Source organism: Mesitornis unicolor, unplaced genomic scaffold (assembly GCF_000695765.1).
Source record: "Mesitornis unicolor isolate BGI_N332 unplaced genomic scaffold, ASM69576v1 Scaffold52975, whole genome shotgun sequence".
In the NCBI taxonomy this organism is placed as follows: Eukaryota; Metazoa; Chordata; class Aves; order Mesitornithiformes; family Mesitornithidae; genus Mesitornis; species Mesitornis unicolor.
This window is the reverse complement of record NW_010185856.1, coordinates 8171-21950: the sequence shown is the minus strand read 5'-3', so window position 1 is coordinate 21950 and position 13780 is coordinate 8171. Positions and strand designations below refer to the sequence as shown.

General features: G+C 36.9%; 1 protein-coding gene across 1 annotated transcript; it reads left to right on the top strand.

Annotated features, from left to right (window-relative positions):
* Positions 1–4011: 4011 nt before the first annotated feature.
* On the top strand, positions 4012–13543 carry ARHGEF3 (Rho guanine nucleotide exchange factor (GEF) 3; the record flags this gene model as incomplete). The annotated part of the gene is made up of 8 exons (XM_010184944.1): positions 4012–4182; positions 5900–5962; positions 6315–6411; positions 6524–6600; positions 7820–8077; positions 10041–10211; positions 11917–12103; positions 12812–13543. Coding segments are annotated over 8 exons (1374 nt in total), but the record flags the coding sequence as incomplete, so codon positions are not given.
* Positions 13544–13780: the final 237 nt, after the last annotated feature.

Below are 13780 nucleotides of genomic sequence, written 5' to 3'. Positions count from 1 at the left end.
ATATATATAATTAGAAAATTGTGAGTTTGCATATAGCATTTCAAACAAACCTTGTATATTATTTCTGAATGGAAAACAGATGTAAGAGGAGAAAAAAAAAGTTTATCATGCATAATTTTCCTTACCCCGTACCTGTAACTGCTACTGTGTATTAATGGACGTCCTGCATGCAGGCTGAAGAGATCTGTCTGAGATGCGTCTTCTTTTAAGAGAACGTTCTTAGCAACTCTTAATGGTTTTCATATTTTGTTGATTACAGAGGTATTTGATTTTTTGTGTATTTCTTTATTACTGTTTTCCACGTTATTGTCAATACTTTTCCACAAATATACCAAGTAACAAAACACATCAAGTCTTTCCAGCTTTCTTTCTGGTTTTGGGGGTTGTTTTTTGGTTATATTTAGTGACTGTTTCTGTCACATAGAGCCCTGCAGACTGACTGGCAGACATAACGCTGCTAGCGTCAGCGCTGAGTCTGTGTGTGTATCTGCAGGATACCAAATGCTGAGCAGTTATTCTTATTTGTGTACCCACCTGGAAAACCACTTCATTTCATAGTTGTATTTTCAGCCTGCCTCAAGCTAGATTAATGATTATGATGATCAGCTTGGTCTTACTCACAGCTGTGCTGTTTGGCTTAAAAGCTGAAAATAGGATCAGCAAAAGAACTCCAGCTGATGCTGAGAAGAGAAATTAAAGTCTGGCAGCTTCCCCTGCAACTTCAGTTTTCATCAGTGTTTCTTGAATTTAAGTAGGGAGTTCAAATTATTTTTATTTCAGAACACCGGAAATTACTAAAAATCCTTAAGAAGAAAACCCTTTTCAACATCAGTTCTGAATGCTTCTGCAGTGCCTTTTTTCCCAGTACATGAAGCTGTTGGCTTTATTGCAGCTGAAATTAAGGCTTGTTAATTGCATGAAGGAACATCAGTAACACATAGGCCCTTCACAGTGACTGGCCTGTAGCAGCCAGGGAAAGCTACTGCAGTCAGATAAATACAGTAGACAAAATCGGAGGTTGTGGCTGGATTCTTTCCCAGGTCCTTTGGTTTTTCAAATTATATGAAAATTGTAATAATCCCAGATGGGCATAATTTTTAACCAGTATATTGGACATGTTTTTAAGGAAGCCAGAAACTAGGAAAATATTTTTAAGACTGGAGAAACAGAACTGCTGTTCTGACGTTCCTGCGGTTCCTTCATGGGATTCCTGCATGGGACTGATTTTTGTTTGTTTGTTTGTTTGTTTGTTTTAATTCTTTGTGGCAAGTACCACCCAGAGATACCATTAGAATACCTTTAAACTTGTGTTTTAGAATTTCTGGTAGAAATAGTGTAGGGCTCTATTCCACTAAACTGAAATGGGTCTGAAGAAAGACCCATTTCCAGAAAACGGGTAAAGCAGTAGAACTTAATGGGTTAAACGGATGCACATTTGTCTTAAATTATCAGAGAACTTTACTGAAATAATTTAGTATTTATTTTGGGATTTCTTTAGTTAGGCTTATATATCAGGTTTACATCTCTTTTCATTCTTGTATGTTACAGCACTGATGATTCGAGTATGCTTGGCTCTTGAGTGACAAAGGATTAGTTTTGGCATTAAATAGTGTTTACCTGGTGATGTATTGGTTCATCTCTCCATAGTTTTACAAGCTAATTTCTGCAGCATGTATGCAAAGGAGAAGATAATGTATCAGAATAAGCTTGGATTCAATGCTGAAGTACGTGATTCCCGACCTAACTAGGTTTCAGTGTACCAGGATGAGAAGTTGCTCAGTGGTTTTTGCCTTGGCTGTGGCAGTGTATAAAAGAAGGAAACGTGGCAGGCAAAGAAACCACTTGGTCTCCAAGTGAAATTTGTCCTCATTGTTAAATAACACCTGAAAACATTTCAGTACCTTTCCACTAATAAATACCCTCAATCCAATATGCCTTATTGATATTAAGCAAGGTACACTTTGTGTGGTTAATTAAAGGGCTGAAACATGAGATAAATTATTTAAATATATACTTACTGTGTCCAGGTAGCAAAGATGCTAAGCAAGCAAGCAAGCAGGATTTTGGGGAGTTTTGTTTCCTTTTGAGTCTCTTAACCTTTTTGTGCCCCTTCTGCCCAATGGGGGACAGTATAGGGCTGTAGAGAGTAGTATGAAGCGTTCTCATGCAGGATAAAGAAGTGTTATTGTCAGTGGATGCCAAAACTTTTCTCAAAACATTGAATGTAATTTCAATTTGCTGTGACTGGGTCATGACACTTAATAACATGATATATGACTTTTTGTTAGAAGGTTTCAAGATGAAGGCATTTTCTTTAAAAATCAGCCTGTCTGGTGCTCTTCATTATATGTACTTCCTTCATTCAGCATAAAGCATTCCTTTAAGGAAACACCACATAAAACAAAGGAGCTGTATCCTGGAGGATGCATATGGGAATGCATGGAAAGGGGCACTCCACCTTGGCTCATGGGATGACGACTGTTCTGCGTGGCTGCATTCTCACCATTGGTGGTTTGTGAATGCAGCACACCTGCCCCTTTCTCTAATCTTGCCATCTGCATGTGAAAATAACGGCTTCCATGATGCGTCTTTGTAACAAGTGTAAATTAAGCATGTAATTTCACATGTTTCTTTATCTTCTTAACTCTTAAAGGAAGACTAGCACCTGACTTGCAAAATTTTGGAAGGTTGGTATATATGTGTGTGTGTGTGTGTGTGTTTATTTTTAGGGGTTTTGTGAATTCCAAGTAGGGCTTGAACTGGCTTCTGTTGAAAGGCACATTTTAAATTTATACAACATGTCTTCTGATATTTTAGAAACATACTATATTTATAGGCACTGTTTGCATTTCATGGGCTCTTATCTTCTGAGGAGCATTTCAAATATTGTACTTTGTATATGCTGCTTTCAACTTGGAAATGAAGAGAATTTACTTTGTTTATTTAGTGAGCATTACTGAAGGCAATTGAAGGACAATGGTGTTATGTGAGGCAGGTTTTAAACAACAACAAAAAAATAGACTATTTCAACAATGTGAAATACGTGAGGCATTTCAAAGGTAGGACCTCAAAAAGAAGCCTCTAATTTTAATGAAGCAAGAAAGGAATCTTATTTGTAGCCTGAACTCTTTTTAAGAGGCAAATAGAACTCTCAAGTCTCACTTAAAATTGGACTTATTTTCATTGACGTTTAAGACCAGGCCATATAATACATACAGAGATAGTTTTGAGGGGGGTTTAGAGGCTCCAGAAATATTAATGAAGATACTACAACAGTAGAACATAATAGTGGTGGTGTGTATTTCACAGTTTTCTATCTGCTAGTACTGGCTGTTTAACAAATTTCTTCAAATGCTAAGAAATAAGTAGGAGCAAGTGCTGTGAAAAGAATCTGGCTTGTTGCTTGTCATAAGCATTAAAACCTGAATATCGACCATCAGGTAGCAAGACACGTATCAGGGTACAAGGAAAGGTTCTGAAGGGCAGTCTCACTTTCTGAACCCTCTTTCTGCCCAACTGAGGAAACTTGTTTTTTTTCTTAAACTATTAATATATGTTTGATGTAATGTACCTTGTCATCTCTAAAATTTGCATTAATTCTCAATTTTTAAGTATTAGGTATCTAATGAGGCAGATATATGTCATGCATGAATAGTTTGTCTGTTTACTGAATGGAACCTGTATTTGATCAGTTCGTGTTGTACCATTCTGCCATTATCTCTGTAGTCCATTCTCGTTGCATGGTGTATTAATGCATTGTACACTTTTAAACATGCTGAGAACAGGACGTGGGCATAGTTCACTACAGGAATGGAAGTACTGGCCTTCCATAAAGATGTATTAAAAGAATTTCTCTTACATTCCCAGTACTAAACGTTGCTATTAAGTCACAGCAAAAACTAATTGGATAACATTTGTTTGTTGTACTGAACTATGTATATAAATTCCTTTGGAAAAAGAATGTGTAATGTGAAACTGTTGTAACGATAAAAACTCTTTTTTTATTTCCAGCGTTCAATCAGTTTCCGTAGTGATAGTCGCCCAGATCTGTTCACTCCACGGCCATGGGCTCGAAATATGCCCCCTGCTAACACAAAGCGGAGAGACAGCAAACTATGGAGTGAGACCTTTGATGTCTGTGTCAATCACATGCTCACATCTAAAGAAATCAAGCGCCAAGAGGTATTATTTTTTTTTACCATAAATTTCTTGTTCAAAAGTCATCTTTAAAGCGTGGAGTTGAAGAATACCAGTAGGCATTAGGGACAGCACTTGAAGCTTTCCCGAAATTAAACAGAATGTCACCACTTCCACTAGAAGCAGATTTCTGTCCCTAGTCTTTATAATTCAAAATTACTGGAGTTCTGTCTTTTACTATCAGCTCATCATATTTCCTTCATAAATATGAGGTTACTAAGATATCCTGGGCTATGATTTGCTGTATGTGCACACATGTTCATATGGCAGCTTCTGTCGTGAGGGTAGGTATTTGATGTTTCATTCAGTTGTTCTAGTAACAATAGATGAGCATGCTATTTCAGGAACAGGTTTTCATCAAGTGGTATGTACGTACAGAAATGCACAGTCATTTCTCTTGTTGGAAGAGTGTCTTTGAGGAAGGTTACAATGCTAGAAAAGTGAACTATGGATCAAAAGATGTATCTTCCAGAGAAGAAAAGAAAAAAAGAGTACATCAGGGGTTTTAATGTGTTGTACATGACAAGTTTGAAACAGTTCATTACAGTAAATGATAGAGCGCCTGCAGAATCAAGAAATTTCTTTTTCTTACAGAAATTTCTAGCAGTATCACCAAAGGTTATAACAATTTCTCTGAGAATACTTCAGGGAATGAGTAGTAAATCAAACAATAGTAACAGCATTTCTTGTGCAGATTTTAATGTCGTACAAGAATTTAGAGGAAATAACTTTTAAAATTGAGAACTTCAAAGGCAGTTTATTAAAAATAAACTGCAGAAACTGTTTGCATAACCCAGCAGTCATTGCTCTATTGGGGCAGAAGGCAGGACCCGTTACAGAGCCCAAATAAATGAGCTGTGTTGCAGGAAGTTTTGCACGAGGGTCCTGCATGCCTCAACAGAGTATCTGAACAGCTTCCACGCGTGCACTGTCAGTCAGCTCGCACTGTGGGAAGCCTTCCCTGTGTGCGTGTTACCAAACTAGCAGAGTCTGCACTAACTGAAGATGTTCCTCCATGAGTTACGCAGGTTGAAAGCCTTGACTGTAAAGTCAGTAATTCTAACTGGCCAAAATCTTGTTAACTTATACTGTACCCTGAGTTAGAGTGAAATCATGCAATAAGTAGTAATACAATGGTAATTTGATAAGCTAGTGCATTAGGCTGGTGGTTCTTTTTAAAGTCTCAAATTTGCTTCAAGAGGAGTAACTAACATCAGTTGACAGTTAGGTAGAGCTTAACATTCATAACACAAAAATGAACTGATACCGAAATAAAGGTGCTCACTACCAAAGAAATGCTTTAAAGAAGTTTTATCTTTTACTTACTAGAACTTTTACCACTGTATGTGTTAAAATGGAACACAACAAACTCCTATTGAAATAGCTGTATGATCTGTTGAATCAAAATACCACACTGAAAATAGCTTCCCCATCTGGAAACACGTCTGTTTGAGAAGAAAAATAAAATGTTGTGGCTATTTCAGATAAGCATTTTGTGAACAATGTGGTACAGCTCTGTTTTTAAAAATACTGCACATGATTCTGTAGCTATGGAATAAAGCCTTGCTTTATTGCTGCAATTAGTTTTCGCAGAGAAATTCTGCTGCATAGTATTAAGACAGCTGTTCAGAATACCGTATCAACTCAAACAGGTGAGCATTGACTGAATGATATTTTATAATATTTGGGTCTCTTTTTACAGGCTATCTTTGAGCTTTCCCAGGGGGAAGAAGACTTGATAGAAGATCTGAAGCTGGCAAAAAAGGTCTGTTTTTAGAAACAAAACAAACCAAAACAAAGTCCCCAAAACACATTCAACAGTGTTCATTAATTCACATCACTTTTCAAATAATTCTTGCTTTTTTATACTTGCCAAGACAGTAAAAGGGGAAAAAACTGAAAGCATATTTCTATTTTTCCGTTCTTTTTGAAACACTTAAATGTGCTGCTTTGTTTTTTTTTAAGTTTGAAATGGGTAGTTTAAGATATGATTATGAAACTTCAAAATCTGCTTAGCAATTGGTCTGGTTTTACTTTCAGGAAGCTTTACATGGTATTAATAATTTTTCAGCTACCGATGATACATTAATTACAGAGCTCTCCTTTTTTCTTTTCAGGCTTATCATGACCCAATGCTTAAGCTTTCCATAATGACAGAGCAAGAGTTGAACCAAATTTTTGGAACGTTAGACTCTCTAATTCCTCTACACGAAGGTAAAACTCAAACAGTCTTTCTCTCTCTTTCTGTGTTACTACTGCACACAGATTTGTACTCATCTGGTTCATTAAGTGAAGTTGCTCTTCTTTTTTTTAAAATCATGATCAGATCTTCTTAGGCGACTTCAAGAAGTCAGGAAACCTGATGGATCAACAGAACATGTTGGCCATATCCTTGTGGGTTGGGTAAGGCAGAGTTTTTAATCCATTTTGTTACTCTGGTGCTGCACCATTGTTTTTATTGGATAATTTCCTTTCCATATCTAGCAGGTCAAAAATATATTCTCAAAGTATTTTTAAAAGATAAGGCAACTATTTAGAGGCATAATGGGATATTCTCGCTTTTCAGGGGTTTTCCATGAAAAGATTTAGACGAGAATGTTGTTTTTAAAGCTTTGGCTATTCAGGAGTCAAGCAGTATTTAATGTGCTTTCAATAAAAGTAAAGAGTCAGACTAGGTAATTTAAAGATCTGCCCCCATTTGCATTCTGGTTTCCTAGTGAAATGAACAGTCACATTGTGTAAGGCCATCCTACCGCTATGTTTGAATGTTGGTCTGTTCCAGTCAAGGTAACAAGCAGTTGGTGGTGCTGTTAAGATACTAATTTTCTAGAAGTTTGTTAAAATAAGGGCTTGACATTTTTAATAATACATATTTAGCAGCTCTGTTTGAAAGAGTGGCCTATTACAAACACGATAAACACGATCACTACTAGTACATAATGTGAATAGTTAATGATAAGTGTCAAAAATTCTTTCTGTTTTTCTTTGCATAAAGTAATATTAAATATATTTACTTTCTGGTGTGCCTAAACACCAGTGAACTCTTAGTCCAAGTACATCAGTCTAATTTGTGAAGACTTTACATACATTATGTCTTAATATAGCAAGTTTTGTAAAAAGAGAGATTATTCTAATCAACATACAATTTTGTTTTTAGATTTAAGGCACAGTTCTGTTGTTTTAGTCTGGTTAAGGCCCTTGAGGGCAATACAGAAGTTTGACCATACAAGTTTGCTTATCTGAAAAAAGTCAGGTCTGGGAGTACTCATTCCTAGGCTTTTGTTTCCATTCATAATTAAAATCAGATTTCTTCTGTTTTCTGCAGTAAGTAGGGCTCAGTCTGAAGTCATGGATATTTTTAATGCTTTTGAACAATATTGTAGATCTCTAGGAGCTGAGAGATGAGCTAGTGCTTCTAAATTATTTAAATTATGAACAGGGTGGTCAGAGGACCCTCGTAAACCTTATCTGTGTTGGAAACATTATCATGAATAAATTGTGGATAAACCTCCAGAAAATAAAGATTGTCAGTATGAGTTCTGACATCCTGAGTCCCGTGAAACTTTCTGTATAGCAAACTGTGCTTCGTTTCAGCTGCAGAATAACCTATTCCTTTCCTCAGCTCCCATGCCTAAACTCCTATGACAGCTACTGCAGCAATCAAGTAGCAGCCAAAGCTTTATTGGATCACAAGAAACAAGATCACAGGGTGCACGATTTCCTGCAGCGCTGCTTAGAGTCTCCTTTTAGTCGCAAACTGGACCTTTGGAACTTCCTCGACATCCCAAGAAGCCGTTTGGTGAAATACCCATTACTGCTCAGGGAGATCTTGAGACACACACCAAATGATCACCCAGACCAGCAGCACCTTGAAGAAGCTGTGAGTTACTGTTGGGTTTGGGTTTTTTAGGAGATTATAGCACTTTCAGCTTATTAATGAATGAAAGGACACCACATGAAATACGGAAATGCTAACGTTTATATGAGCAGCTGAAACTAATACATGAAATATCTAGCCCTTCTCTGCTACGTAGATCCTATTTCAGTAGCAAAGTGATACAACAAAAAAATAAGGGGGGGGGTTTGGATGGGAGGGGAGACATTTTCCACAGCTTTCGTCTGATCCTTGTCCATTTTGTATTTACCTTTCAATGCTGTTTTCCATCCAAATACAGGTTAGGTAACGTGGAGATTTATTTTCAGGTTTTAGATCATTTAAATAAGTTGTATTCCTTGGCTTGAGACCTTACATAACCTCTGAATCTACATTAATTATCATCTGTGGGAATGTTGCTGAAATTTGCCTTAATTCTGTTTGTTTTTAAGCGGAGTAGTGTTGCACTTTCTGAAGTAAGACCAGAGAGAGAAATCCAAGGCTTTAAAACTTCCTTTGTAATAGAAAGGGACCTGAATCAGATATTCTGAAAGGTTTCTAAGATTTCTGGTCTTTCCCGTATATAAAATACATATACATTAAAAACATTTACATGTAATCTCTAAGGTACATTTTCTCCTTGTGCGTATTCCTTTAAACCCAAACAAAAAACCATAAATCTCTCAAAGAATTCTTCTGCTTATTTCTAAGCTTTGTTTTTCTACGTAATATCTGGTAATATATTTTAAAAAGTATTTTACATGTTTTCTTCCAGTACCTGTGTTTGGTAATTGTTTAATTAAATAAAATCAGGATTTTTTAATTGATATTTCAGTAGCCTTATATAGCTTTGTGGTATTCTGCTTCAGCAGAACACTGTTTCTCTTGAAGTGACGTATTTCACAAACTGTAATTTGTCAAGTTAATTAGGAAACAGAAATCGCTCTGTGAGGCTGGCTCTGAACTCTGGTGTAGGCTTGTGAAGTGCATTTGTCTCCCGGCCTGGCATTCTGCTGTGAGCACACCGGACCAAGCTGATCCCTGACAAATCTCCCAGGATCAGCAGATTCTGGAATTACCTGTTTGGGCACGTATGATTCAACCCGCGCCCCTGCTCCACGTGCAGCTGTTTATCAGAGGAACTTGGTCGGTCTAAGTGATCTGTGATCGCTATTGGAGTTGACTAAAATCAACAGACCCTCATGTCCACGTGCCCAGTTAAGGAGCCATATTTAACTTTCGGATAAATTGACCTCAAGGTCCTTAAAGGCTGCACAGTGTAAGCTCAAGATAGAGAGCGCATTTTTATAAAAAAGCAAAGCTTCTTTTTAGTCTTTTTTAAAGAAAAAAGGCAAGATAATTTTTAATTTTAGTTGTAAAATTGTAGGTATATGCAAGTAGTGGAATTGTGGACTAAGATGAACTTACCTTATTTCCAGAGGGTAGCTGTCATCATGAACAAAAGTTGCGTATTTAGTGTTCTGCGCTAGTTGCATGCTTCACTGCATAAGGATCTTGATAATTCTTCTGTTTCTCATTCTCTGATACAATGCAGCAGTTTTCAGAGAATTATAAATTTTAAATCTTTTTAAGGCAGGTTATTTGTCCTGTGTCATTTATTGGCACATTTCAGCTGACAAAAATAAATTTCTTGATTATATTTCTTACATCTGTTTATCTTAATTCTGCCTGTTTAGGTTTGATATGAACAGATAAAGACCAGATTTTTAAGCCATAGTTAGAAACAATGATAAAGCCAAACTCAAGTGTCTTTGTATACTGTAGTTTGCTTAATTCTGTTGCTAATATTGATGTTCTTTATAGATTCCTCTGCTAAAAAATCATTAAAATATACTGTAAATTAAAATGTATTTTCTTGCAGCTACAGTTCAAATTATTAGGAGATGAGATGACTCTGAATATTGGACTGTCTAATCAAAGTTCATGTGTTTTCATTGTTTTTCTATAGATAAATATAATACAGGGCATAGTGGCTGAAATCAACGTGAAGACTGGTGAATCCGAGTGCCAGTATTACAAAGAGAGGCTTCTTTATCTTGAAGAAGGTCAAAGGGATTCGTTGATTGATGACTCACGTGTTGTATGTTGTCATGGTGAACTGAAGAACAACAGGGGAGTGGTAAGGAATAAATCTTTTTTTGTCATACGTAGCTTTCAGTGACATCTTCATTTTGCCTGACAGCTAAAAAAGCTGAGCAGACACATAAAAACATCACCCTCATATATAGGAAATTCATAAAAATTAACTATTATATAGTTACATCTTTCATTAATCTTTTGTTACGTTTCCACACTGACGTATTCCTTCAATACAGTTGGCAGCGTGGGATATTTTTATGTTTGTGTGGTTCTTTGATTTGGGGTGACAAAGAGATAATTGATATCGTAATGTCATCAGTCTTCTTTTCACACCTGCTGTTACAGAGTATTAGAATTTGTAGCAAATAAGAGTTGTCACCATTGAAAGGAGTTTCATATGACTTCCACTAAAATCAGCCATAACAAAGCTTTACATTTTGAAGAATCTGCAGTGTTTTGTGGGTGATAGTTTGAAAGCTGACTTTCAATACAAACAAGGTACTTTTGCTGCACCTTTAGAATATTTAAAAAAAACCCACCAAACAAACCCAAAAGCAACAGAAAACTACCTACTTCACAAGCAAACATCCATACCTGTGCATACCTCAAGTATTTAATCTCACACACTTTTGCTTTCCTTCATATTTCATTTGTATGAGAAGGGAGCCATTTGCTGAACATAAAAGCTGAAACACATCACGGATCGATTCTTTACCAGACTCTGCACAGAGTCACTGTTAATACAAACGATGACAGCCCTGCAGAATAAGGAACAAACCGACAGGGTAGGTGTGTGTGCTGCAAAGACTTGGAGTGGAAGAAAACTGGACTATTCATGGATACAAAACGAGGCATCTGTTGTGGAAAAATAGAATTAAGATGGAGTTTTTCAGTATCAGAAGACTGCCAAGGCAAACTGGGAAAGGTTTCTGCTATAATTACCGCTTTCATTATAGTTTTCTGAAAACATGTGCTATTGGAAGATGGGACAATGAGCTAAACAGATTTGAAGATCAATCTTGTGTTAAAGCTGCAACTAATGCATCTGTTTAGATTTAGAGTCAAGTCAGCTTTAGAAGCAAAGAACAGTTACTTGTGACTGGGAAGAAAAGTTTGGAAATTAAAAACAAAAACTTAATTTCATTGCATGATATTGAGAAATAAATTTAAAATTTCAGGTTTTTTTATTACTGGAAGCCACTGGAGAGTGCAAAATGTGAGGAGGAACATAATGTAAAGATGGTAACTGATGACTTGTGCCACCTAGGAGCAAAAGTAATTTTCTGAGCTTCAAAGAGCTGTGGTGAAGCTGATTATGAGCAGCATGTGAATTGTAAAAAGATTGCTCATAATCGTTCATTGAAGGTATTTGCATGAATAAGGCTGATTGTTAGTAACACAGTAAAGCTCAGGTGGGTGTCAGAAAGATTACATGGAAGCACACTGCTGTAGAGAGAGCTTTGGAAGGAGCACATTTGAGGGCCTCAACACTGAAAGACTAGTTCAGATCATTGCATAAGAAACTGAGAAGAGGACAGGAAAAACAGTTTTAGAAGTTTTTAAATTGTTGTATTTACGTACTCATTTGCTGTTGCACCATAAGACTTTTTAAATAGTTGGAAGAGAGGAATCCTTATTTTAACAGTTGAAAACAGGAGATTATAACGTACTAGATTTTAAATAAATGTGGTTAAATACTATTCTGGAAAAGGAATAATGCTTTATTGTTTATTAATTTCCAAAAGAAGCTGCACGTCTTCCTCTTTGAAGAAGTATTGGTGATTACTCGAGCGATCACCCATAACGAGCAGCTCTGCTACCAGCTGTATAGGCAGCCAATTCCGGTGAGGGAGCTTGTGCTGGAAGACTTGCAAGATGGAGAGGTGCGACTGGGTGGATCCATACGTGGTGCGTTCAGCAACAATGAGAGAAGTACGGCTCTGTCTTTTTTACTGGCTTATATAGGATCATTATAACCGTGAGAAACCTGCCAATGAGACATCAGAATGTTTTCTCTAAAATTCACATTATCTGTATCCAACATCTTGATTTTTATTTCAGGCTGGTTTATTACGTTGCAGCTTCATTTTTTTCAGATTGATTCTCAAAGTTCACTGTATTGATAATGGGATTTCTCCACACATTCTGCTTCTGTACTGAACTGAGGAGAATATGTAGAATGTAGTGGGAAAACCACAGAATTATAAGCAAGTGTATTTTGAAATCTTAGTGAAGTGAATGGAGGAGATGAGGCAATCTCCAGCTGACACAAGGCAGAGTATTCAGTGAAGGTTCTGGAAATCTGCTTTGCAGAGAAATAGGGATTGAAGTAGTGTTGAAAGTATGGGAGAAGCGTTAATCCCGCTGATTCACTTAAAGCTTTATGGGTAGCTCATGCATGGCAGAATCAGAATTGTTTAATCCATCAGTAAGAAATTATTAGAAGTACTTGTGGTGAGCTGCATTCTTGCCCCACAAAACAAGGAGACACCCAGACTGTTCTCTGGTCTGACATGGTAGTGGCAGGAAAACACCTTAAGTCAAAGATTTTACAGATTCTGTTATTTCAATATACTGTTTGGTTATAAAAATCCATTCAGCCAAAGCATTCAGTGTTTTGATATGCATTGTTTCTTTCAGTCAAAAATTTCTTTAGAGTCAGCTTCAAAAACGGATCTCAAAGCCAGACGCACTCACTCCAAGCCAATGACTCCTTCAACAAACAACAGTGGCTTAACTGTATCCGCCAGGCCAAAGAGAAAGTTACGTGTGCAGGCAAAGCTGGGGTGCTGAACTCAGAGGCACATTTTCTTTTGTCACCAAATGGAAGCAGAGTACCCCAGGGAGAAACCACACTTGTTGAGAAAATGGACCAATCAGACTGTGAGTCAGACTGCAGCATGGACACCAGCGAGATCAGCATCGACTGTGAACGCATGGAACAGACAAACTCTTGTGAAAATGAAAAGCAAATAGAAACCAATGTCTGACAAAAACTTACAGTTCATGGAAGAAAATCTGTCTCTTACCTGTACAGTATTTGCATTCCACACATGGAACCATTTGGAGAAGCACTTTTAAAATATTTTTGTGATCATGTCAATGCAGCCCTTGTATTCGTACCTATGAGTGTAGTACTGTAACTGCGGATCTGTATAAGCTGGAATCTCTTGCAACTCGTGTCCTGTGATTATATTCCATAAACAGCTAAGGTGGATGAAAGAGGTACTTGACCAGTTATTCTCAATGCCCTGCTGTAAACAGAATCTCTATACTACTGTCTATAAGTGCATTACATAAAGAAGCTTTTTATAATTTTTAAAGTGCTTTATATGCCCTTTAATGGGGCAGCTGAAGATGTGGACTTAATATGGAGTTTCAGGATGGGGTATCAAGATGACACATTTTCATAATGGCATGGGAGGGAAAATGTAGTTTATTGAGGGGAAAAAAAAAAGAAAAACATCTTGCAATAAGCTGCCTGAACTCTTGTGGTATTAAATCAACAAGAACTGTCAACAGTGGGCTGTATTACCAGTAACTCTTTAGGGATTAATTTTTCAAAATGAAGCACTGTCTTAAAATCCAGCAACCAAACGTACTACAATC